The sequence below is a fragment of the Setaria italica genome, chromosome III, assembly GCF_000263155.2.
Source record: "Setaria italica strain Yugu1 chromosome III, Setaria_italica_v2.0, whole genome shotgun sequence".
NCBI lineage: Eukaryota > Viridiplantae > Streptophyta > Magnoliopsida > Poales > Poaceae > Setaria > Setaria italica.
In genome coordinates, this window is record NC_028452.1 from 45358677 (window position 1) to 45379760 (window position 21084).

General features: G+C 44.1%; 4 protein-coding genes across 6 annotated transcripts; 2 read left to right on the forward strand and 2 right to left on the reverse strand.

Moving 5' to 3' along the window:
- Positions 1-383: 383 nt before the first annotated feature.
- On the reverse strand, positions 384-2600 carry LOC101757664 (LIM domain-containing protein WLIM1). Its single transcript, XM_004962846.4, has 5 exons — positions 2186-2600; positions 1922-2018; positions 1779-1822; positions 1239-1322; positions 384-808 (listed from the first exon to the last, which is right to left on the reverse strand). The coding sequence occupies exons 1-5, from the start codon at positions 2324-2326 to the stop codon at positions 587-589; spliced, it is 588 nt and encodes a 195-aa protein (XP_004962903.1). The 5' UTR covers positions 2327-2600; the 3' UTR covers positions 384-586.
- A 2398-nt stretch (positions 2601-4998) lies between these two features.
- LOC101758071 lies at positions 4999-7780 on the reverse strand. Of its 3 annotated transcripts, none has more exons than XM_004962847.3 (3): positions 7668-7780; positions 6924-7002; positions 4999-5479 (listed from the first exon to the last, which is right to left on the reverse strand). In XM_004962847.3, the coding sequence occupies exons 1-3, from the start codon at positions 7763-7765 to the stop codon at positions 5264-5266; spliced, it is 393 nt and encodes a 130-aa protein (XP_004962904.1). In that variant the 5' UTR covers positions 7766-7780; the 3' UTR covers positions 4999-5263. The 3 variants fall into 3 exon arrangements, 2 of the variants coding, with proteins under 2 accessions (XP_004962904.1, XP_022680617.1); XM_022824882.1 differs by having other exon boundaries at positions 6906-7002; XR_002676730.1 differs by lacking the exon at positions 7668-7780 and having other exon boundaries at positions 6902-6996.
- A 3164-nt stretch (positions 7781-10944) lies between these two features.
- LOC101758487 lies at positions 10945-12115 on the forward strand. Its single transcript, XM_004962848.2, has one exon. It carries the CDS (start codon positions 11118-11120, stop codon positions 11664-11666), a length of 549 nt encoding a protein of 182 aa, XP_004962905.1. The 5' UTR covers positions 10945-11117; the 3' UTR covers positions 11667-12115.
- A 4977-nt stretch (positions 12116-17092) lies between these two features.
- Positions 17093-19614, forward strand: LOC101758898. The gene is made up of 4 exons (XM_004962849.3): positions 17093-17307; positions 18361-18466; positions 18577-18627; positions 19201-19614. Exons 1-3 carry the CDS (start codon positions 17189-17191, stop codon positions 18592-18594), a joined length of 243 nt encoding a protein of 80 aa, XP_004962906.1. The 5' UTR covers positions 17093-17188; the 3' UTR covers positions 18595-18627; positions 19201-19614.
- Positions 19615-21084: the final 1470 nt, after the last annotated feature.

Consider the following 21084-nt stretch of genomic DNA (forward strand, 5'->3'; position numbering starts at 1 on the left):
TGTGTTTGTTGGGTACTGTATGGATATTCGTATCGTGCAACACTCTGAATTGTAATAATGGACTTGTTGACTTGCTTTACACCTGCACGAAAGCTTTTCTCTACCTTCTGGCATAAAATTATATTTGCATTACACCTTGTTGTATGGTCTATTCGGTACTGATTATTAATTCGGTTTGGATCTGTACCTTTTCCTTTTGATGCAGTGCCAGGTAATCGATGTTCTCTCAATTTTGAAAGCTTTGCTTGTTCAGAGTTTGCTTCTTTCCCTTCTTTTCTGTTTTTATGCATACTTTAGTCAAATTCATTACAACAAAAGGTGGATCAAGAATTTACAGCTCTCTGTCTTGCATACGCAAATGCTGAAATGCATCTTCGAAGCAATGAAAAAGGGGAAACCAGGTAGATATATTTTGACTCAAATATAACAAGGTTTGCATGCAGATACAAGATGATGTATCATTGTTCTCTGAATGCACATGACCTCCATTGGTGAAACTGAAATGGAACCATGCCACAGGAAGATATAGTGCTCTTGAGCAAATGCAAGAAGATTCATTATTCATCTGTGGAACAATGCTCAAAGATTAATACTCTGCTTCTTCATCCTCCAGCGACCCAGCCTGTGATGTCTTCTCATGATCATTCTCGAGCTGGCTGAAGTTCCCCTTCTCCTTGATCAGCTGAATGTGGTGGTGCTTGCAGTAGAGCTTCCCCTCGTGCGCGATATAGTTGGAAGGGCTGATGGTGCATCCTCCATGGCAGCACTTGAAGCAGCTCTTGTGATACATAGTGTTGTTGACAGTAACCTGAAGGATTAGTGGACGTGTCGCAATCAGCATATTGCTATTCATGCAAATTAACTCTCAAGAGGTATGACATGCTTGTCACCTTTCCATCTTTCAGCAGAAAGTATCAATAATCGAGCTTCCAATATGGAAGTGCAGCAAATGCTGTCTTCATGGACAGACTTTTTATTTATTTGTTTGTTTATTTATTCTCAAACACATATTTATATAATTCACAAATGTGAATCCAGTGACCGTTGTCAAGTATCAATAATTGAGCATCCAACTTGGAAATGCAGCAAATGCTGTAATCATGGTTACAACTTTTGACATTTTTTCCTTCTCAGAAACATTATATTTGTATAAATCATGAATGAGAATTCAGTAACAGGTTGTCAAGGACACTGAAACTGCAGACAAATGATTGAGATAGTAGAATATGGAATCGTACCCTCTCAATTGGATAGACTGTCTTGCTGCATCCAACACATTTCTCTCTGGTGCCAGCAAAGACGCTGGAGACTTTAATAGCATTCTGCCAAAATATGCAATCATGATGAGCATAACCAAGTGCCAGTTGCTGATGAAGAACAAAAGATGAATAGTGCCACTTGGATGGTATGAAACATTAAGGCCATACAATGCTGATCTAGTGATCTGCTTCATGGGGGCCCTAGGTTTTATCAGTGTTTTCCTTCTTGCTATACTCAATTTTTGAGCTAGATTTATTCTGTTCAGATCCATGCGTCACACTTGAGGCTTTGAGTGGCTATTTATCTGACACTTCTCTCACTAGTGTGTATTTGTGTGGTCACTTCATATTCGAGGAGTTGGACTGCATCTATCCTGATGAATGATTCAAATGTCTATCGGTTTTTCTGTGTAATTTATTAACTTAATTTTAAAAAGACAATTAGACAGTGCAATATGGACTACTTGACATGCGTGATGTACCTATTCTGTAAAGCATGAATCATAGCTTGTTGCATACCTCATTCTCAACATTTCTTTCTGGCTTGACAACCTTTGGAGTCCCTGAACATTTGCAGGTGAGGAATGGCTAATCAGGCTCAAGAACGACCGGATCTCTATGTGGTGCAAATGAATCAAGGGAACGGGCTAATCAATTCGTACCTTCGAAGCTCTTGTCCAGACTCCCGGTCCTCTTGAAGAGCTGGTCGAAGTGAGGCCTGCAGTAGAGCACCCCCTCGAAGGAGTTGTAGTTGGCAAGCTGCAGCAGAGACATCGCCACACACACACACACCACCAGTAAGTCTCACTGTTCACTGCCTTATTGCATATTCCAGCAATGATACAAATCTCAGAGAAGTTGAATAGCAGCAACTTCTGAACTGAGCAAACCGAGTTCAGTGTGGTCGGGTAAGGCAGCAGCGGTACCTTGAGGGTGCCCTTGCAGTGGTGGCATCGGAAGCAGGCCTTGTGGTAGACGCGGTTGTCGGCGGTGAGCTTGTCGACGAGGTACACCGTCTTGTCGCAGGCGGTGCACTTGGTGGTCGTCCCCTGGAACGAGGTCGCCATTGCCGTCTTCCCCCTCTTCCTCCCCTGCAACAACACGCTCTCTTCCTACAGCAGAGGCAAAGGCTGCTGGTGGTGGCTGGCTATATGGGAACGGTGTGGCGGGGTGGTTGGTGGCTGGCGGGGTGCAGCCAGGTATTGACACCGCTGGGCAGGACAGGACACAGCTCGTGATGGATGGGGAATGTTGGGGGTGGCACGCGGCCTGGCAGATCAGCTGAGTTGGGCTGGGGGTGAAGGAGCAGGGGAGCCCGGGAGGGGGAGGGGTGTGTACGTACGAGGTGGGGGGGGGCCGACCGGCTCGTCCGGCGCGAACGGGGAGGAGGAAATGGTTGTGGCGGTGGTTGTGGAAAATTTGCGGAGGGGCGAAGCAAGATCTGCCGGCAAGGGAGACCGACGGTGACAAAAGGGGAGCGGGAAAACAGTATGGGACAATCATTAGAGGGAGGGAGGGAGGGGGAATGATTCTGATTGATGCGTGTTTTCAGAACAGGGAGTGCAGGTGGGTGAAAAACCTGCTTCTCCTCGCCTCGCCAGAGGGGGAGTGGAGTGGAGTGGGTGGCTTGTGATCTTGACGAAAGGCTCTGCTCTGCATTCCTCTCCTCGAGTGAAACCGGTTCTGGGGATCTCTGCTTTGATTGGAACACGGTGCCATACGCCCATACCACACCATGTGCACTGAATCAGAGCTTGACGTGGCTGCAGGCTTTCTGTCTTCACTGCCTCTGGTTGCTTCTAGTCACAGTTGAAGTTAAACAGTTTCAATCTTTGTTCCCTTTTTCCTTGTCATTCTAGTGGGGTTCCTTGCTTCTAGTGAGTGGAGGCCAAAAAAAAGAAGGAAAAGAAATCATTTCTTTGCTAATTACCTGTGCAGCCATAATATAACTATTTTTCATATATACTTGTTCATATTCTGCTCCGACATGATGCATGTAACTTTGAATTTAACTCACTTTGTATGTAAACTATGTCGTATATTTGACTCATTTGCTTCTTTCAGGAATGCGCGATGCAAGGATCAAGATCCATCCATGAAAAAAAAGGCAGGCAATGTTTACATAAAGTTAAACAGGCAATCCACGATTATTTTTTTTAACATAGCCAGCGATTTTAAATTTTCGAGCCCCTCTGCATGATGTAGTGGCATCTTCTTTTCAGCCTCGCCATTCCACCTCTTCAATTTGTCGGTAGTTCCTTAGGATGCTGGCAAGTTAGCTCATGGCACAACAAATCTGACAGCTGATGTCGAAAACAGATGTCTCAATTAGGTCGAACAGAATCAAATTTCTTGTTACTTGACACATATATTGTGCAGGCGTATCTGTGCATAGCTATTAGCTCAACAGATCTAGACGGCAAGCGGGCATTTTTTTTATAAAAAAACAAAAAAAAAATAGATCTCCACGACAAGGCCACCCAGCAAACATGAAAGTAAGCCTGCATGAGCGCCCTGTCAGGTCAGTTTTTTTTTTTTTTTGAAAAAGAAAATCCCTGTCAGGTCAGATTCTTCTGTTGCAACCTTCAGCCTTACTCATTGCGCATGATTTGTTCTTGTAAAGGCAAGCACTCATCCTGATTTAGATGGATGTTGCATGTTCGTTGGCATGTAAAATCTCCATGTGTGTGGGTCCAACTTACTAATTGCATTTCGCAGCTGTCAGCAGATCCGTCGTGCCGTGCATGCATGAAATGGTGGTGATGAATTTTTTTTCTTTTTCTTTTTGGTGTGGAGAGAATACATGATGGGGGTCTGTTTGATAAACGTGTGAGGGTGACATCTCAGTTTGTGTGCCGGCGCGATGCCTGTGTGCGAAAACGCAAAATTTAACTGGCTCGGTGCAATTTATGTGTTGATGATTTAATCCGGTGCAAATTTAAATCTACCCCCCTGAATTCAGATGGACTATATCTGTTGATGTTTTGGGGGTTTGAATAAAAGAACACTTCTCTGATGACGTGACTTGGCTGCCATACAGGTCAATGCCACATCATCACGCTACGAATCGAAACCTTGTTGCAGACAGATGAGATGTCCAAAACATTTCGGAGCCTGTTCGGCTGAACTTATAAGCCGGCTGAAAAGTTGAAACGGCTAATTTATTATGAGAGAAAAATACTATTCGGTAGCTGATAAGCCGGCTAATAAACTGAAGCGCTTCTATCCTTATAAGCATCCTGATAAACAAAATGCGAGTACCAAAGTTTCAGAAAATCATTCTGAAACGTTTGGGGCGCGAATAGATTGGGTTCAAAAACTGATCACGACTTCATCTACTGAAACAAATTACACTCGATATTTTAATAAACTAGGAACAGTTTTCTTCCGAACAATTGGGAAACTATCTTTAATTTTCCAAACAAAACCTTCATGATGCACAGGATTGTGTTCAAAAGAATAAAGAAATGCTGCTGGCAGCCCGACATATAAAGGTTATACACTCATGTGACATCGTAGCCATTGATATGGTGATCAAGGTTTCATACAGCTTAGGAGTCAGAGCCAGGCACTATCCTCCAGTTGCAAAAGAAAAGTTCACGACAAGGATGAACTTGACCACCAGATGTCACCAGCTTAATAATCATCTGCTCATTCGCAACTCGACGCCAGATACTAGGATCCAGGTCGGCACAGACCAGGAAAGACGACCATCAAACATAGTGCAGGAAAGGAGACGAATCATGAATATCGAAGTCAGATCAGAAATTAATCCATCGACAATTTTCTTGAGCTTTTTAAGGCAGAACAGTAAGTACCATAATTTGCCCAAGAGAGCCGGACAGGCATTTGTAACAAAAGAGAAGAAACAACTACATGGGGTTAGAACCCAACATTGATGGAATCAGAGAAGAAAATTCCACCAAAAATACAATTCCACGAGCAAAAACTTGCAGTCAACAGAATTGCTTAAGGCTGCAGAGGCTATACCTCTTTCAAGCATCCTATTTGTCTTTGTTTTCCTCTGCTTCCTGCTCATATCGGCGTTTGAACTTTGCAATCTGGCCAAGGCTCTGAGCCATTTGACGCTTGGCCCGCATGTGGTACACTTTGCCAGTATGGTTGACCTTGGTCATCATGATATTGATCAGCCTTCCACTCTGCGTCACATATGAAATCCATTGCATCTGAGGATGCAGTCCCTTCCTCATCCTTCCGGCCTAATCAAAAGGTATTAGGTGAGCACAGTTATCATTTAGAAAAATAAAAATATAACATCTATTTATGGAGAACAATATAACCTTTGACCACTCCAGATGAACAAGAACTATTAAATTTCTACCGTCATGGAACAGCGCTCATATGGTTGTACAAGAAAGGAAACAAAGAGTGGGTAGACCATGGCAATAAGGGTGACCTAAGGTAGGAACTGGAAGAAGTAATTAACAATCCCCTGGTTCTGTTGCCCTATAGGTAAAGAAATACAAACAGATTTATAATATCCAGCTCTTGTTAGTTACACTTTCAGCAAATGTGAATTACTAGGTCATAGTAAGAGAAGGTAACAAAATAATGGTGGAACAAAAAATATGGCATCGGCAGTGACATTGCCGTTTTAGTCAGAACAAACGATATAATCATGAAAGCAGTCATTATTGATTAGTCAGTTGCTTAGGAAAACAACTGTAATGACCAGACTGGGATGTATGCAATAGAGATCACCATCAGTATATTCACATTCTTCAATCCAACTCAATGACATAATACAACTGATCCACTCTTATACATTTTAAATACCATTCCAATCACCATAAATCTGATGGCTTGATATAGCGTCAGGTGAAATTTTATTTGGACTACACAAAATGGACAAGTGTAAATAGCTTTTTAATCTCCTTGTACCCATGGCATGGATAATAGCTCTAAGTAAAACTCTGCAATATTTAAATCACATTAATAAAGCTAGGAAGTTTTTTCACAAGACAAAGCTGACACCGAGTAAATTAGAAAATTCAGAAGCCAATACATTGGTTTTGAATTGTTGGTATAAGCTACCAGATAACCCTGATTATTTTGTAGGAAATACTCTGCTTCTTAAAAGCAAAAGCTATGAACCAGCAGACTCAACTGTATTTTAACATTTTCCACAGCAGTATCCAGACTTTTTTTGGCAGTACAACTACTCAAATTGCTAAAACTAACAGTCAGAGAAGTCATTGCTCATCAGTCACTCACTTGTAAGAGAGATTTCGATAAATATGTTATAATTCCGGCACAGGACTCACTAATTCAAAATACTGAATGATACACAATCGATTCCCTCTAAAATTGCATTCGAAGAAAAGCAAAACGAAAAGATAAGCAATGCCAATCAATCCCTGTAAACCATGGATAATGGCTCTAAATAGAACCCTGCAGTGCTCTAAATGCATTAGCAAAGCTATCTAGCTCTTTCTATGAAAGCAAAGATGAAAATCAATCCCAGCTGATTCAATTATCAATGGAAGTTATGCTAAAGAAACCAGACGTTATTCAGCAAGCAACGAGTTGCTGGTCGGTAAGTTGGCAATAGATTGATGATGCATGTTCCTATCTGAAAGAAGACTTAAAATTCAACGAAGCTACAAAATAACAATAACAACCTACACAAGTCCTGCTTCTTACAAGCAGAAGCCACGAAAGCAGCTGGCTGTAGCCCATGTCCATGCTTTCCACACAAACCCATATTTGTTTGGCAGTGCAACTGTAAGGCCAAACAAATAATTACAATCACATCATAGGATAGTTATATTATCAATTACAAAGTCCACAGATTCTACCATTGAGTAACCACTGCAGATCACAAAGTGCAACAGGCGGCTCTAGAAGAAAACCACGACATATAGCTACTAGCCAGGGCTTAGTTTTCTGGAACCAGATTCAAACAAAAGTCACCGTCCACAAGCTAATGAAACGGACAGATTTCATTGGCTACCCTGCCTTGGAAATTTCACCAACAATCTTGACAGCACGCGGTGCAACTAATCAGCCACCAAATGGTTCAGTAGTACCAAGCAGTCACTGGACATTTTCCAGCTATAATCCGCATTTTTTACATCAGAAGAGGAATAGAGTGCACGAAATGTGCCCTTGGAGCACTCATTAGACACCCTAATACTGGCAAAGAATGCAGGCATTCGGTGGTTTATCTGGAAGAATCCTCCAGAGTAGGGGCGGATCCAGTATAGGACATGGGTGTTCATGTACATAAGTACACCCGATAATCTTTCCCCCTTTTTTTGGAAAATTCGAAGTTCCTGGGTATACTACATATGCATGTAACTGTGTCAGATCCGAATACAAATAGCATACAGCAGGGTTTGCGGTGCTCGGTTTCGGACAGCGGCGAGGGAAGGGAAGGGGGCGTACCTGGTTGGTGCTCGTCGCCGGCGAAGGGCCCCCAGATGAAGACCCCGAAGGGCGGCGCCGCCAGGAAGAGACAAGAGTGTGTTGGAAGGAGAGGGCATCGGGGGCGGGGGCCCCCAGACTCTGTTGACCATTTTCTGTGGGCTGCGGCCCGGTTGCAGCCCAGCTACGAGGCCCAGCGCGGTAGCGCACGGGACTTGTTCCGATCGTGCGTCGTGCAGTGGCGTCTCACGCGTCTTCTTCTCCGGCAGCTCACCGGTCGACGCTCGACGCACCGGCCACCGGGCAACCTGTCCTGTCCGGCTGTCCCCCGTATGCTGCAGCTCTGGGGTGTTTGATAGCAGGGGCTAAAGTTTAGCTCTATCACATCGGATGTTCGGATGCTAATTAGGAGAACTAAACATGAGCTAATTGTAAAACTAATAGCAGAACCCCTAGGCTAAATCGCGAGACGAATTTATTAAGCCTAATTAATCCATCATTAGCGAATGGTTACTGTAGCACCATATTGTCAAATCATGGACTAATTAGGCTTAATAGATTCGTCTCGCGATTTAGCCTAGGGGTTGTGCAATTAATTTTGTAATTAGTCTATGTTTAATACTCCTAATTCCTAATTAATGTCCAAACATCCGATATGACAGGGGCTAAAATTTAGCCCATACCTCCCAAACACCCCCACTTGATCAGCACACGAGCAGCAGCGGGGGTGGCGATGGATAGAGCAGCACCCCACGCGCTCGTGTGCCACAACCGGCGATCCAGCTCAACTCATCAGGGCAGCGCCGGCCGCTTCGCTCCATCGACGGGTTCGCGGCGCGGGCGCGGCCAGGCAGCTCCCCAAGGGCGCCGCAGCCGAGGCAGAAGCTCCATGGATATGGATTCGTGACCAAAACTTGCAGCAGGTTTCAGGGGAGGAAGTACAGCTCCGTCTGAAACCAACGAAAAACTTGGTGTAACCAAGTGGCAGAGGTTGTGGATAAGGCCGTTCTGGGATTCAAAACGCCAAAAATTTCGAAATAAGCGAATTTAGGACGAAGATTTAATTTAGTTGTTTGACCGGTCACCGAATTCATCCAATGACAGAATATATAATAGATTCGAAGCTTCATCTAGTCTCCCAGCGATGATAGCTAGCTAATCAGATTGCTCAGTGTGTTGGTTTCGAATTTTCTCCTTGGGTTGGTACACAAACGCTCTACCTGAGGCACGGATTAGTTTCATCTTTACAAATAATCACCGAGTTCTTGGCTAGGAAGTCGGTACCGATGTAGCATGCACTTACATGATGTTATTGCATTAATCGTTTATCATTAATGCATACTAGTATACCCCTCGTGTTGTTGCAGAGTTTATGAACGAAACGTTCTTAAAATTGTTTTACTGGTTCTGGACTCGTGCAGAGCTTTGTCCCCAGTCCTCATTAGTTTTAGGATGTTTTGTTCTTGTCCTACCATTTTCTAAAACTTCGATGACGGTTGCAAGTGATCGTCGTTTCTTTTGTTGTGAGTATCATGGTGATCATACCGTTGTTGCCAGAGGCAAATATAGAAAAATACGGTGAGGAGGAAGAGCCAAAGTGTAATAGAAGGGCTATTTTCAAATTACCAAGCATGGGGCATTTGCCCCCGACCCACCACCCTGTAACTATGTAAAATAATATATGTTTGTGACCTAAAATTAGCATGTTAATAATAAAAACCATTATGTGATATATACCAATACCGTTGCAAAAAAAAATAGCCATTCGTATCATAAGGCTAAATATTAAGATGGAATGGATGCTATTGTTTAGTGAAAGGTAAAGACTATGTAAGTAAATGATGCTACGGGACCATGTAATATAAAATTTATATTTGCTTCTATCTCTAAGATATGAATTGACAAACAACAAAGGAAAGAACAAATGTCAACCTACACACAGTTTCATCTTGTCATTTATTTATTTTTAAACCTTGGCATCAACGTTTATCCATCTCATATATATCTACGAAAGAAGTCAAGTTCCATCTTGAAAATTTACATAATTGTAATGCAACACTTATTACTTGTCATATGATAGTTTTAGAGAATTTTTTATACTTTGGATATTTCTCTAAACTTTTTTCCTCGCATCTAAATATGCTAGCTAAACTCTCACGTGGAGTGAGCTTGCATACACTTACTCCTGCGCATCTCTCACACTTTCACGTGCATACGTGGGTGAAAGACTCGAGATTAAAGATGAGGATCTTTAGTCCCGAATGATTAATTTCGATTGGATTTTCGAGACTTATACATTCTCCAACCAGAAGTACAGCTCACTTTTCCACCAGTGATCGGCTGCGGTTTCGATCAGCATTTTCTTTAGCTGATTCGTTGTATGCTTCGTTTTGGACCTACATATTTCCGGGCTCGGCGAAGCACGGGAGCGCACTCTGCTCGGGGCACCTGCGCCTGGCAGCTCGCCATCAGTCCGCCACACGGCTGCCTTCCTCCACTGGAATGGATAACGTGGAAGAGATGAAATACTATGTGGTCTTTTTGACAAGTCCCCATGGGCACTTGCGCCATGTGGACATACTTCCTTTACTGTCCTGGTGCAGTAGTCGCAACCAGCAGTAGCTTCGATACATTGTGAAGAACAAATTAAACACCTGACTGAAAAGTCTGAAGCAATCACGAAATGGAACAAAATTTCCAGTGTCTCGGACTGTTAAGCCTTGAATACTGAGGTACGTGAACTCACCAACGTTGTCGAGGTCGTCGCTTGCTGTTAGACCTTTTCCACGCCTTCTCAATGCTAAAATAAAAACTAACATGTTGGGTCTCATTTTCTAACATTAGTTCTAACAAACACAATTATGCAAGCGGACTTTAAATTGGATGCATGCATGATTTGATTTGAGAGAGAAGATCATTCCAGGTTTTGTATCTCTTTTCATTTCCATCCACCTCCCTCCATTGGCGTCGCAATGCGTGGACAGCCCATGGGGGGCTCTAGTTCTCTACGGGCTGCCGCCAGACTGAAGCCCATCTGTAAGGCCCAGAACTCTCAAAGACAAAAGGCTGGAGAGGCCCGTCAATGCACAGCACAGCAGCCCGCGGGAAGGTTCGCGCCAGACGCGTGGCCGGTCACGAGCGCGCGCACGTACCGTACGGACACGAGGTGCGTGGCGGTGCACGCACGCACCGTGCCGCGGCGTCTCACTCTCACGCGTCTTCTCCTCGGGTGGGGTGGCTCACTGGTCAGACGCGCCCCGGCGCCTGTCCTCCACTCGCCGCGGCTATTTGAGCAGGGCCACCAGCTGCACAGATCCTCCGCTCACGCGCTCAGCTCCAGCAGCAGCGCACTAGCGGATAGCAGCCAGATTTGGCTCCACGAGCTTTACGCGTCTATTTGAGAAGACGACCGAGCAGCAGCAGAGCAACTCAGGCAGCGTCGCTGGTCTCGCCAGAGATCTTGGTGCCGCCATGCATCTCCTCCATCGATCCTCCGTGTTGGGCGGCGGCGGCGGTCGGGCGCCGCGGCGAGGGGGAGCTGGCACCCCGAGGGCGCCGCCGCCGAGGCAGCACCAGCTCTTCTCCAAAAGCGACTCCATCAAGAAGAGGAGCGCCGCCGCCGCCAAGGGGTCCAAGCGCGCGCGGCTGCGCGCCGGGCTCGCCGCCGCGCTGCAGGACCTCAGGTTCGGCGGCCGCCACAAGCGCCGCTCGTCACCGGCGTCCGCCGACGGCGCCACGCGGCCCGGCTCTCAGGTCGGACACGAAGCGGCCCGCCGCGCCGCGGACGCCGCCGCTTGCCCGCCGTGCGCCACCGCCGCGTCCAACAGTCGCCAGCAGGGGACGATGGAGAGTGGCGGTGGCGACGGCGCGCTGCTGCTGCTGCTGCTGGCGTTGATGGCACTCGTCTGCGTGGTGGCGCTCGGCCGTGCGCCGGCCGTCTGCTGCTGCACCTGCGCCGCGTGGCTGTGCCGAGGCCGCTCCGCCGCCGCCGGAGCGGCGCGCTCTGCAGTAGACCAGTAGTAGCGTAGTGCAAGCACAAGCTGGTTATGCTGGTAGCACTGACGACGCCAACGCCGCTGGGCCCTGTAGGTGAATAGAATCATCTGTCACTCTCACTCGGTCACTCCTTCGCTTTGTCTTCCGAGATCCTTGGAACAGAGTTCAGACTCTGCTGCCAAGAAGAGCGGCGCCGGCGAAGGTTAAGTGTGCGCGGCTGCGCGTCGGGCTCGCCGGCCGCCACAAGCACGGCTCACCGCTCTCTGCCGACGGCACCACGCGGGCGACGCAGCCCGGCACTCGAAGCGGCCCGCCGCGCCGTGGACGCCGCCGCCACCGCCACCGCGTCCGGCAGTCCGGGGCCGGCGGCCTCGAGTGAACTAGATATTATGTGCCCTTTAATCTAAATATTTTTTTCATTGTAATATGATAAAGGAGATAATAATAATAATATTAGATATTTAATTCTTGAAGAACAATGTCAATGGTAAAGTTAAAAGAACGGCAAAATGAGCGTCCCGTGCAGACATGCTACCGTTAGGCGTAAGTGGCCGGCACGCCAAGCCTTAGGAGCAGCGAGGGGCACGCAACAGAGATGTTCGGCAGCCACGCGAACCACGATTTGATGATTCACTCATTCAATTAAGCCCTTGTTTAGTTTCCAATTTGGGATAGGCAAAATTGGTATTTTGCCATAAATGCGCAACTGTAGCGTTTCGTTTCGTTTGTATTTGTGAATTATTATCCAAATATTGACTAATTAGGCTCAAAAGATTCGTCTCGCAAAGTACAACAAAACTGTGCAATTAGTTTTTGATTTCATCTACATTTAGTACTCCATGCATATACCGCAAGTTTGATGTGTTGGGGAACCTTCTTTTTGCATAGTGTCAAAGTTGGGAGTTTGGAGGGAAGTAAATATGGCCTAAGGTTCCGTCTGCTAGCTAAAGTTTAGCACAGCCTGCTAAAGTTTCGCACCCGTTACCTCAGATATGGGATGTGTTCTGCTAAAGTTTCGCACCCGCGCACCCGTTACCTCAGATATGGGATGTGTTCTGCTAAAGTTTCGCACCCGTTGAAATGTTCTGCTAAAGTTTCGCACCCGTTACCTCAGATATCGGGATATGGGATGTTTGAAGGTTAACTGCACACCCGTTCACACACCCGTTCGTCTGCTAAAGTTTAGCACACCCTGCTAAAGTTTCGCACCCGTTACCTCAGATATGGGATGTGTTCTGTTAAAGTTTCGCACCCGTTACCTCAGATATCAGGATATGGGATGTTTGAAGGTTAACTGCACACCCCTTCACACACCCGTTCGTCTGCTAAAGTTTAGCACCCGTTACCTCAAATATCGGGATATGGGATGTGTTCTGCTAAAGTTTCGCACCCGTTACCTCAGATATCGGGATATGGGATGTTTGAAGGTTAACTGCACACCTGTTCACACACCCGTTCGTCTGCTAAAGTTTAGCACCCGTTACATCGTTTGCTAAAGTTTAGCACCCGTTACATAAGATATCGGGATATCGGATGTTTGAAGGTTAACTTCATCAGATATCGGGATTTGCACACCCGTTCATCTGCTAAAGTTTCGCATCCGTTACATCAGATATCGGGATATCGGATGTTTGAAGGTTAACTGCGCACCCGTTCGTCTGCTAAAGTTTAGCACCCGTTATATCGTCTGCTAAAGTTTAGCACCCGTTACGGATGTAGGTTAACTAGCTCTATTAAATGTAAGCTAATTACGAAACTAATTGCATTAATCATTAGCAGTTTAGCACCCGTTACATCTTCCATCGGATGTTTGGAGGTTAGGAGACGTTTGGATCGTTAGTTCGGACTAAAATTCATGCCACATCGAATATTCAGAGGCTAATTAGGAGAACTAAGCTAATTATAAAACTATTTACACAGATGGAGGCTAATTCACGAGATGAATCTCTTAAGCCTAATTAATCCATCATTAGCACATGTTTCCTGTAGCATCACATTGTCAAATTATGGACTAATTAGGCTTAATAGATTCGTCTCGCAAATTAGTCTCCATCTGTGCAATTGGTTTTGTAGTTAACCTATGTTTAATACTACGAGTATCAAAACATTCGATGGGACAGAAATTTTAGGAGGGACTAAAGAAACAAACACCTCCTTAATTAGGTCGGAGGCTAATTCACTAGACGAATCTATTAAGCCTAATTAATCCATCATTAGCACATGTTTACTGTAGCATCACATTGTCAAATTATGGACTAATTAGGCTTAATAGATTCGTCTCGCAAATTAGTTTCCAGCTGTGCAATTGGTTTTGTAGTTAACCTATGTTTAATACTGCTAATATCTAAACATTCGATGTGACAGGAATTTTAGGAGGGACTAAAGAAACAAACACCCTATTAAACGTAAACTAATTACAAAACTAATTGCATTAATTAGTCCATAATTTGACAATGTGATACTACAGTGACCATTTGCTAATGATAAATTAATTAGGCTTAATAGATTCGTCTCGCGAATTAGCACAGGGGTTCTGCAATTACTTGAATAGCACAGGGGTTCTGCAATTAGTAGGTCTATTAAACGTAAGCTAATTACAAAACTAATTGCATTAATTAGTCCATAATTTGACAATGTAATACTACAGTGACCATTTGCTAATGATGAATTAATAGACTTAATAGATTCGTCTCAGCAATTAGCAATTACTCGAATTAGTATAGGAGTTGCAATTAGTACCTCATGTTTAGTCGTCAACATCCGACGTGACATCGCTACTCCCACTCCCGTATCCTCTCAGTTGCCGTGGTGGCCTCCTGTCTCCTCGATTGTGTCGCGCGCAGCTGTGCAGGACTGCAGGAGGCGTGACACACTGCGCGGGTGGCCTTTTGCACATACTAGCTGTTGGGCCCCCTCTGCCATAGCCCCCGGCCGTCGCTGCATGGCCCTGGAGCCGGCCCTGCGGCAGTCCCGAGGGGGCGGCGGTGGCGACGGCGCGCTGCTGCTGCTGCTGCTGGCGTTGCTGGCCTTGGTCCGCGTGGTGGCTCTTGCCAGGGCGCCGGCCGTCTGCTGCTGCACCTGCGCCGCGTGGTGCTGCCGCGGCCGCTCCGCCACCGCCGCCGACGGAGCGGCGCCGCCTTCTGCAGTAGCGTAGTGCAACTGCAAGCACAAGCTGGTCTTCAGTCTGCTGGTGAACCGGATGTTTGTGTTCACTCGTTCTCTGCTTCTCTCCGACTCCGAGAACCTTGGAACAGAGTTCAGACTCTGCTGCGGACGATTTTCTCATGTTGATTCGTATCGTTTTGCCAAACAGCCTTCGATTTGCATGAGCCCGATGTCAACAGAATCGGCAAATCAATTTCATACGTATCTTCACCGTAATGCCACCCCCACAACGTGCCTCGTCTCAACAAAAGAACAAAGAAAATCAACGCAGATACGACTCAATGTACACGGAACTGCATCGAGCCGGGTCTGGCCGAGGAGCACTGATATTAGCATCTCCGGTAGATTGCCATGCTGCTCCGTGCTCTCCATACAAGTTTTAGGAGATCTCCAACTACTTTATCGACTCGTTAATAGACGAGTAGACGGCCACTACTTTAACAGGCTACAAATGATATCTTCCCCAGTCCCCACATTGTCCAATTGTGACATCATAGGAACTCAGTTTTTTCAATATTTCTACCGCAATTCAACATTATTCCAAATTTAAATATTCAATATATGTTGTCAAAATGTCGTGTAAGCTACCGTCTTACAACTTTCGACCTTCCAATTGCATTTCCGTATTGCCTCGTGCCTCGTGGCGGCCTATGTATATGTAAAGTTCATGACGCCAGCCTTAATCATGTTACCCTTATTCAGAAGCCTAAACTTTTAAAAAAGACCAATTGATCAAATAATAAAAAAAATTTCGGGGGGGAAATTTTTATTTTTTTTTTGTTTTTGCCATTTTAAAAATTTTAAAAACTCAACGGGTTTATAAAACCAAAAGGGGGTTTTCCCCCCCCCCCCCCCCCCCCCCCGCGCGCGCGGGAATGTTATTGTTGAAAATGACATATACATGCAAAATTTATCGATTAGGGTGTTGTTTGGATCATTTAGGATTAAATGTAGCTAGGGCTAAGAGTTAGTCGGAAAGCTAATTGATTAAATTAAATTAGTGGAATAGAGAAAAGGCTATTGTGCCACTTTTAGCATATTGGAATGTCGAATGGATAGGGTTTGGAGACAATCTTTCATGGTCTCTTTTAGCTGAATTAGTTGGTTTTGGAGGACCAATTGGCTAAGTTTCATTTTAGTATGCTTAATTTTAGTCTATCTTTTAGTTCTCCTATTTAGATGACCTAGGACTAAAATTTACCTAACTAAAAATTAGTTCTGGGATCCAAAACAAGGTCTAAACCGTAGAGGGGTACTGCATATATTTTGTAATAAAAGTGGGCAAATGTATGATTATTGAGTGGAAATAAACTATGTAATAATTCAAATAAACTATGTACTTTCTTTTATCAAATCCACTTGTCTCTACGGTAAGAAATCGACAAACAACAAAAGGAATGTTCAATATAGACACCACTAAAATAAATTATAGTGAAACTAAATTTAATATATTGTAATCCATGGCTACACGAGGAACGGCTTTATAGCTTGATAGAAGAATTGAATTTTCGTGAGCGTAAATATTGACTATGAATGACATCATGCCATTCTATTAAGCCCTTCTTATTGGAAATAAGGTTTGTCATATTTATTACTTGCTCTCACTAAACAATAATAAGACTATGTGAGTAACAATAATGACTTTATACTTCCTCCATCCTAAACTACTATTTATTTTGGATTTTCTAGGTATATAAATTTTATTATATAAGTATATATATAGATGTATCGTGTATATTAAAAAATTATGTAAAAAACTAAAATAATAGTAATTTGCATGGAGGGAGTAACTCATAAGCAATTATGGACATATATAATCAGAAGAGAATCATATTTTTAAAAATAAAATAGTACTCCTCCATTCCAAATACAAGTCATTTCAACTTTCTTGGAGAGTCAAATCATTTTATGTTTGACCAAAATTATAGAGAAGATCTTAAAGATTTATGGCACCGAATAGATATACTAGGAAAATATATTTAATGAACCAACTAATGATACTTATTTGATATCATGAATGTTAATCCTTTATTATATAAATCCGGTCAAATTTGAAATATTTTAATTTTTAAGAAAATGTTAGAATGATTTATAATTTGGAAAGTAACTGCAGCCCACATTCCGTACGGCTATACTCTGTTCCGAACTGAAAAAAAAACACGCATTCGTTTTAATTCAACGGTCAAACCAGAGAAACCGCCAGCGGTCCGCGCCACTGCTCGGCGGGCTCCACACGGCGTTCCGGAACCTCGAAAGGTCCCTCTCCTTTTGGGTGTGCGCATCCGCCGCGTGATTCGTATATCCCCAAAGCAAGCGCAAACAAACGAGCAACCACCAAATCAGACGCCAGCGACGAGCAAAGCAAGGGGGGAGATAGGCGGATGGGGCAGTGCCCGTGCTTCGGATCGGCGCAGGCGGCGGAGCAGGAGCGGCGGGCGGAGGCGGACCGGCACGAGTCCCAGGACGCCCGCGCCAAGGCCGCCGAGGCCGCGCAGAGGAGGTAACTGCCTCGACTAGCCCCTCGCCAACGAATCCACCCGGCCGCGCAGGATTAGCCTGATTCTTGGGTACGAGCTGTTGGCCTCCAAGATTAGTTCTTGATTGGTCCGATCCTCTTCCGCGTTTCCTGGCCGGGCACAGACTGGGGGTTTAGCGGATTGGGAGATTCGATTGGCCTGCGGGGTTTGCGGTAACGGGTTCTTGATTAGAGGTTCCTGAATCGCCCTCGTCATGAATCGAATTGAATGGAACTTGTTTGCTGGAGAGGTGTCGCTGTTGCAGCAACCTGTAGTCGTTGACCCGGAGCAGGTTGCTTTGATGGCAATGGCGCAACGGCAGGTTGGCAGCCTTGCGCCTTCTCTTCGTGCCTGCGTCTGCTAGGGGAAAAAACATCTTAGTCAGCCATGAATCGGGCAAGCTCCTGCTGTCTTGCAATACAGCAGCCAACGCCTACAGGGGAGGAATACGTTTCAAAAAAAAAAACGCCTCCAGGGGAGGAAGAAAAGCTGGAGGAGATGGGAACAGTGCCCCATCCTCCTTTTTGTCAGATCTTTGAAACTTCTCTGCCCGTTCTTGATACACACTGTTACCTTGGGCCCTCTGATCTCCTCTTTTGCTTCGTTTCGTGAAGAATGCCCTCCTGATTAGAACTTTCCAAAGCTTGCTAATGCTGGGATGGCCGTGTTGGTTAAATCTCTTAATTTGAATTGCATCCGTTACTGAATTAGGATGTCGGAAGTGTGGTCAGACACAAAAATTCTACCTTTAGATTATAGCTTAGAGCCTTAGATAGGAAACTCATGTGCAGACGTTCAAGACTCCACCTTCAAGTATTATTATCAGAATTGATCCTTCTTAGATCATCACAAATGTAGTTATTGTATAGGAGACTGCACTGCATGCTTGGAGAGGGGTTGACTAAGGGAGAAGAGGAGACTTTTAGATTGGGAAAATACTTCTTTATTTATTCTTTTTATTTGATAATAATTCATAGCGATTACTTGGTCTGAGGTAGCTTAATCCCAATTGTGACTTTCTTTTCCTAAACCTTCAGACAGGAAGAGTTTGACAAGTCAGCAGCTGGAAGAGCAGCAAAAGCGCAAATGAAAGCTATGAAGGAATCCAAGACAACATCAAACCAAGGGGAACCGGTTCTTAAGGTATCACTGAGTTTCTACTTTCCACTGACTTGGTTTGAGCAAACATTTAGACCTTATAAAATATTGCTTTGTTACGAGTATTAATCTTTTAATCTCTTCGTTTGGTGCAGTGGCAGATGGGATCATAAGTCTCGTTTGTGTTTATTTGCATCCCTCAGCTTGTAAGTTTGCGCAATCATGCTCAAATGCTTCCATTTCGATGATATGATGTGGTCCCTGGAACGTTGCATAAATGTAGATCAGTCTTGGGGCAAAAATTACGCTGCTTGATGGACTTCTAAGCATGTGTGATTTGCTCATATTTTCACTGCTGAACTGGGTGTGTAGACAAGTACTCCTCATTTAGTCAACCTAAAGTACTGTGAAAATTCAAGATATGAGTTAAACTGGATTGTGATTTATTGTTCGGGCTGTAGAGCATAAGTGCATAACAGATATTATTGTGTTTGCACTTCCGAGCAATTATAAATGCATTCATTGTTCGGGCAAAAAAAAGGATGCATTTGTTGCCACAAACAAAGGTCTACTGGAACTTTAGTTTCCCTGTTCTTCTTTGTGCACTTTCTTTCTTGTCATAATAGATTGAGATTTTTTCAGTCGAAGTAAGTTCTTGCTTTGCTCATACTCAGAGCCAAGTGAAATTTTTTTGAGATGGTTCTGTTGACCTCTGTGTTTCAGTTTGGGCGCTAAACCTTGTCTCATATAGTCACATATTCTTTCGACATCTCTCTCAGGCTGTTGATGGTGAATGAGACTTCCCATTTCCGAGAGGATGCAGCGGCACCTTCTTGTTAGTGATTGTATGTTGTTATGCCAGTGAAGTGTACATCCGTTTACTCATCTGTTATAGTGTACATGCGATCCAGATTCCAGAGACACTCAGACTCTGCAGTTACAAGTTTGTGCTGTATGTATGAATATTGTATATCTTTATCAGCAGTAGTAGTCTAGCATTTGCATAGAGGTTTTTTACCTTTTACCCCTCTTCGTAGTTTGCACAAGCCATGCTCGTGCCCTGACATCGGCATCTCTGGTGTAAATAATCCAGTGATATAGGCTTAGTGATTTACAGTTACTGAACTCTATGTTTGTACTGTATATTTTTCTTCGCGACATCAAGCATCTCGTGCAAATTTCATATTTGGGCATTGTTCCGTTTGCTGACATCCTTGAGGATCAAGCTTTGGTACATGAGGTACTAAACATTGTGGATGAATTTAACAACATGATTCGTTCTAATCTTAGTGATATTCTATAATCTATAGCTCCCTTGAAGTGACCACGGATGGGTTACTGAACATGGCCACATGGGACCCTGAGATGGAATACCGAAAGATAAGTTGCTCAACAAATACCTTTGTTGTGCACATGGTTTCCTTTTCATTCATGAGTTGGATCACTCTGAACTGGGTGCTTCATAGTGTGGCACGCGAGGAAATCCAGAGGATGTGTTCAAGCTCAACAGCAGTGTTGACCGAATAGGACATGAGTCCATGCCAAACTGGCCAGGCAGGCCAGTTCGAGGCCAACTCTTCATCAGGCCCAGCGCAATCGAGCCCAACATGATCTTTGCATAATGTAACGCAGGCTGAAACAACAGGAACCCCCGGCTGAAACATTTGTTGTTGCCAAATGGCACCTTATTATTGCCAGGACCACTATTATGATTTAAGTAGCAGGCGATCTCCAAAGGAGACAGCTAGGTTATTTGGCCCAGGTCTATATCATACATTTTTCTAAAATAAGTTGACCACCACATCTATGTCGTCAAAGCTATCCTAGGGCATTGAATATATAATAACGCTTAGGCATGTGCCTCCTAGGGTCAGACTCTATGCAGGACGAATTACGCTATTTTCCAAATTCATGCAAGAATCGTATTTCTATGGATTTTCTTCGACACAGATAGATAAAAATTACTACCATATTTATATTTGCACTATTGTCAAATAGTTTGAACTTGTTTCGTACTATTTATATAATTATATTGGATTATTGCTCTTATACAACAGAGTTTACTTTTTATAAAGTAAAATACATGTGTGGTCCTTAAAATTGACGCAATATGTAATCCAAAACTTGGTTTCGGGTGTTTTATATGTCTTATAATACTCCCAAAATAGAGATATAATCTCTTAACTTTTTTTTGAGTGTCATCTAAATCCTAACGCCCCCACCTCTCCTTTGGGTTGATGTGGCTACTAGCCTGCCACCTCCATTCTTCTTTCTCCTACCTCTCTCTTACGGGGGTGTTTGATCCTAGAGCTAAAGTTTAGTCCGTGTCACATCGAATATTCGGAGGCTAATTAGGAGGATTAAATATGAGTTAATTATAAAACTAATTACACAGATGGAGGCTAAACGACGAGACAAATCTATTAAGCCTAATTAATCCATCATTAGCAAATGTTTACTGTAGCAGCACATTGTCAAATCATGGGATTAATTAGGCTTAAATAGATTCGTCTCGCCGTTTTAGCCTCAATCTGTGCGAATGGGTTTTTAAATACTTCATGTTTTGTACTCATATATAGTCTAATCTATTCGATACAACGGAGGATGAATTTTGCTCATGGATGGACAAGCGCGCAAGATATTACAGCGAAAGACGTTAGCAC

Bases quoted from the DNA above. Each gene is read 5' to 3' on its own strand.
- LOC101757664 (XM_004962846.4), bottom strand. From the start codon at position 2,326: ATGGCGACCTCGTTCCAGGGGACGACCACCAAGTGCACCGCCTGCGAC. The intron at 1,823-1,921 runs GTACGAATTGAT...GCAAATGTTCAG, and splicing joins TCTGGACAAGAGCTTCGAAG to GGACTCCAAAGGTTGTCAAG. The intron at 1,323-1,778 runs GTATGCAACAAG...ATATTTTGGCAG, and splicing joins AAAGAAATGTTGAGAATGAG to AATGCTATTAAAGTCTCCAG.
- LOC101758071 (XM_022824882.1), bottom strand. From the start codon at position 7,765: ATGCCCTCTCCTTCCAACACACTCTTGTCTCTTCCTGGCGGCGCCGCC. The intron at 7,003-7,667 runs GTACGCCCCCTT...TTGGCCTTACAG, and splicing joins CGGCGACGAGCACCAACCAG to TTGCACTGCCAAACAAATAT. The intron at 5,480-6,905 runs GTAGGTTGTTAT...CCTTTTGATTAG, and splicing joins TTGTAAGAAGCAGGACTTGT to GCCGGAAGGATGAGGAAGGG.
- LOC101758487 (XM_004962848.2), top strand. From the start codon at position 11,118: ATGCATCTCCTCCATCGATCCTCCGTGTTGGGCGGCGGCGGCGGTCGG.
- LOC101758898 (XM_004962849.3), top strand. From the start codon at position 17,189: ATGGGGCAGTGCCCGTGCTTCGGATCGGCGCAGGCGGCGGAGCAGGAG. The intron at 17,308-18,360 runs GTAACTGCCTCG...CTAAACCTTCAG, and splicing joins GCCGAGGCCGCGCAGAGGAG to ACAGGAAGAGTTTGACAAGT.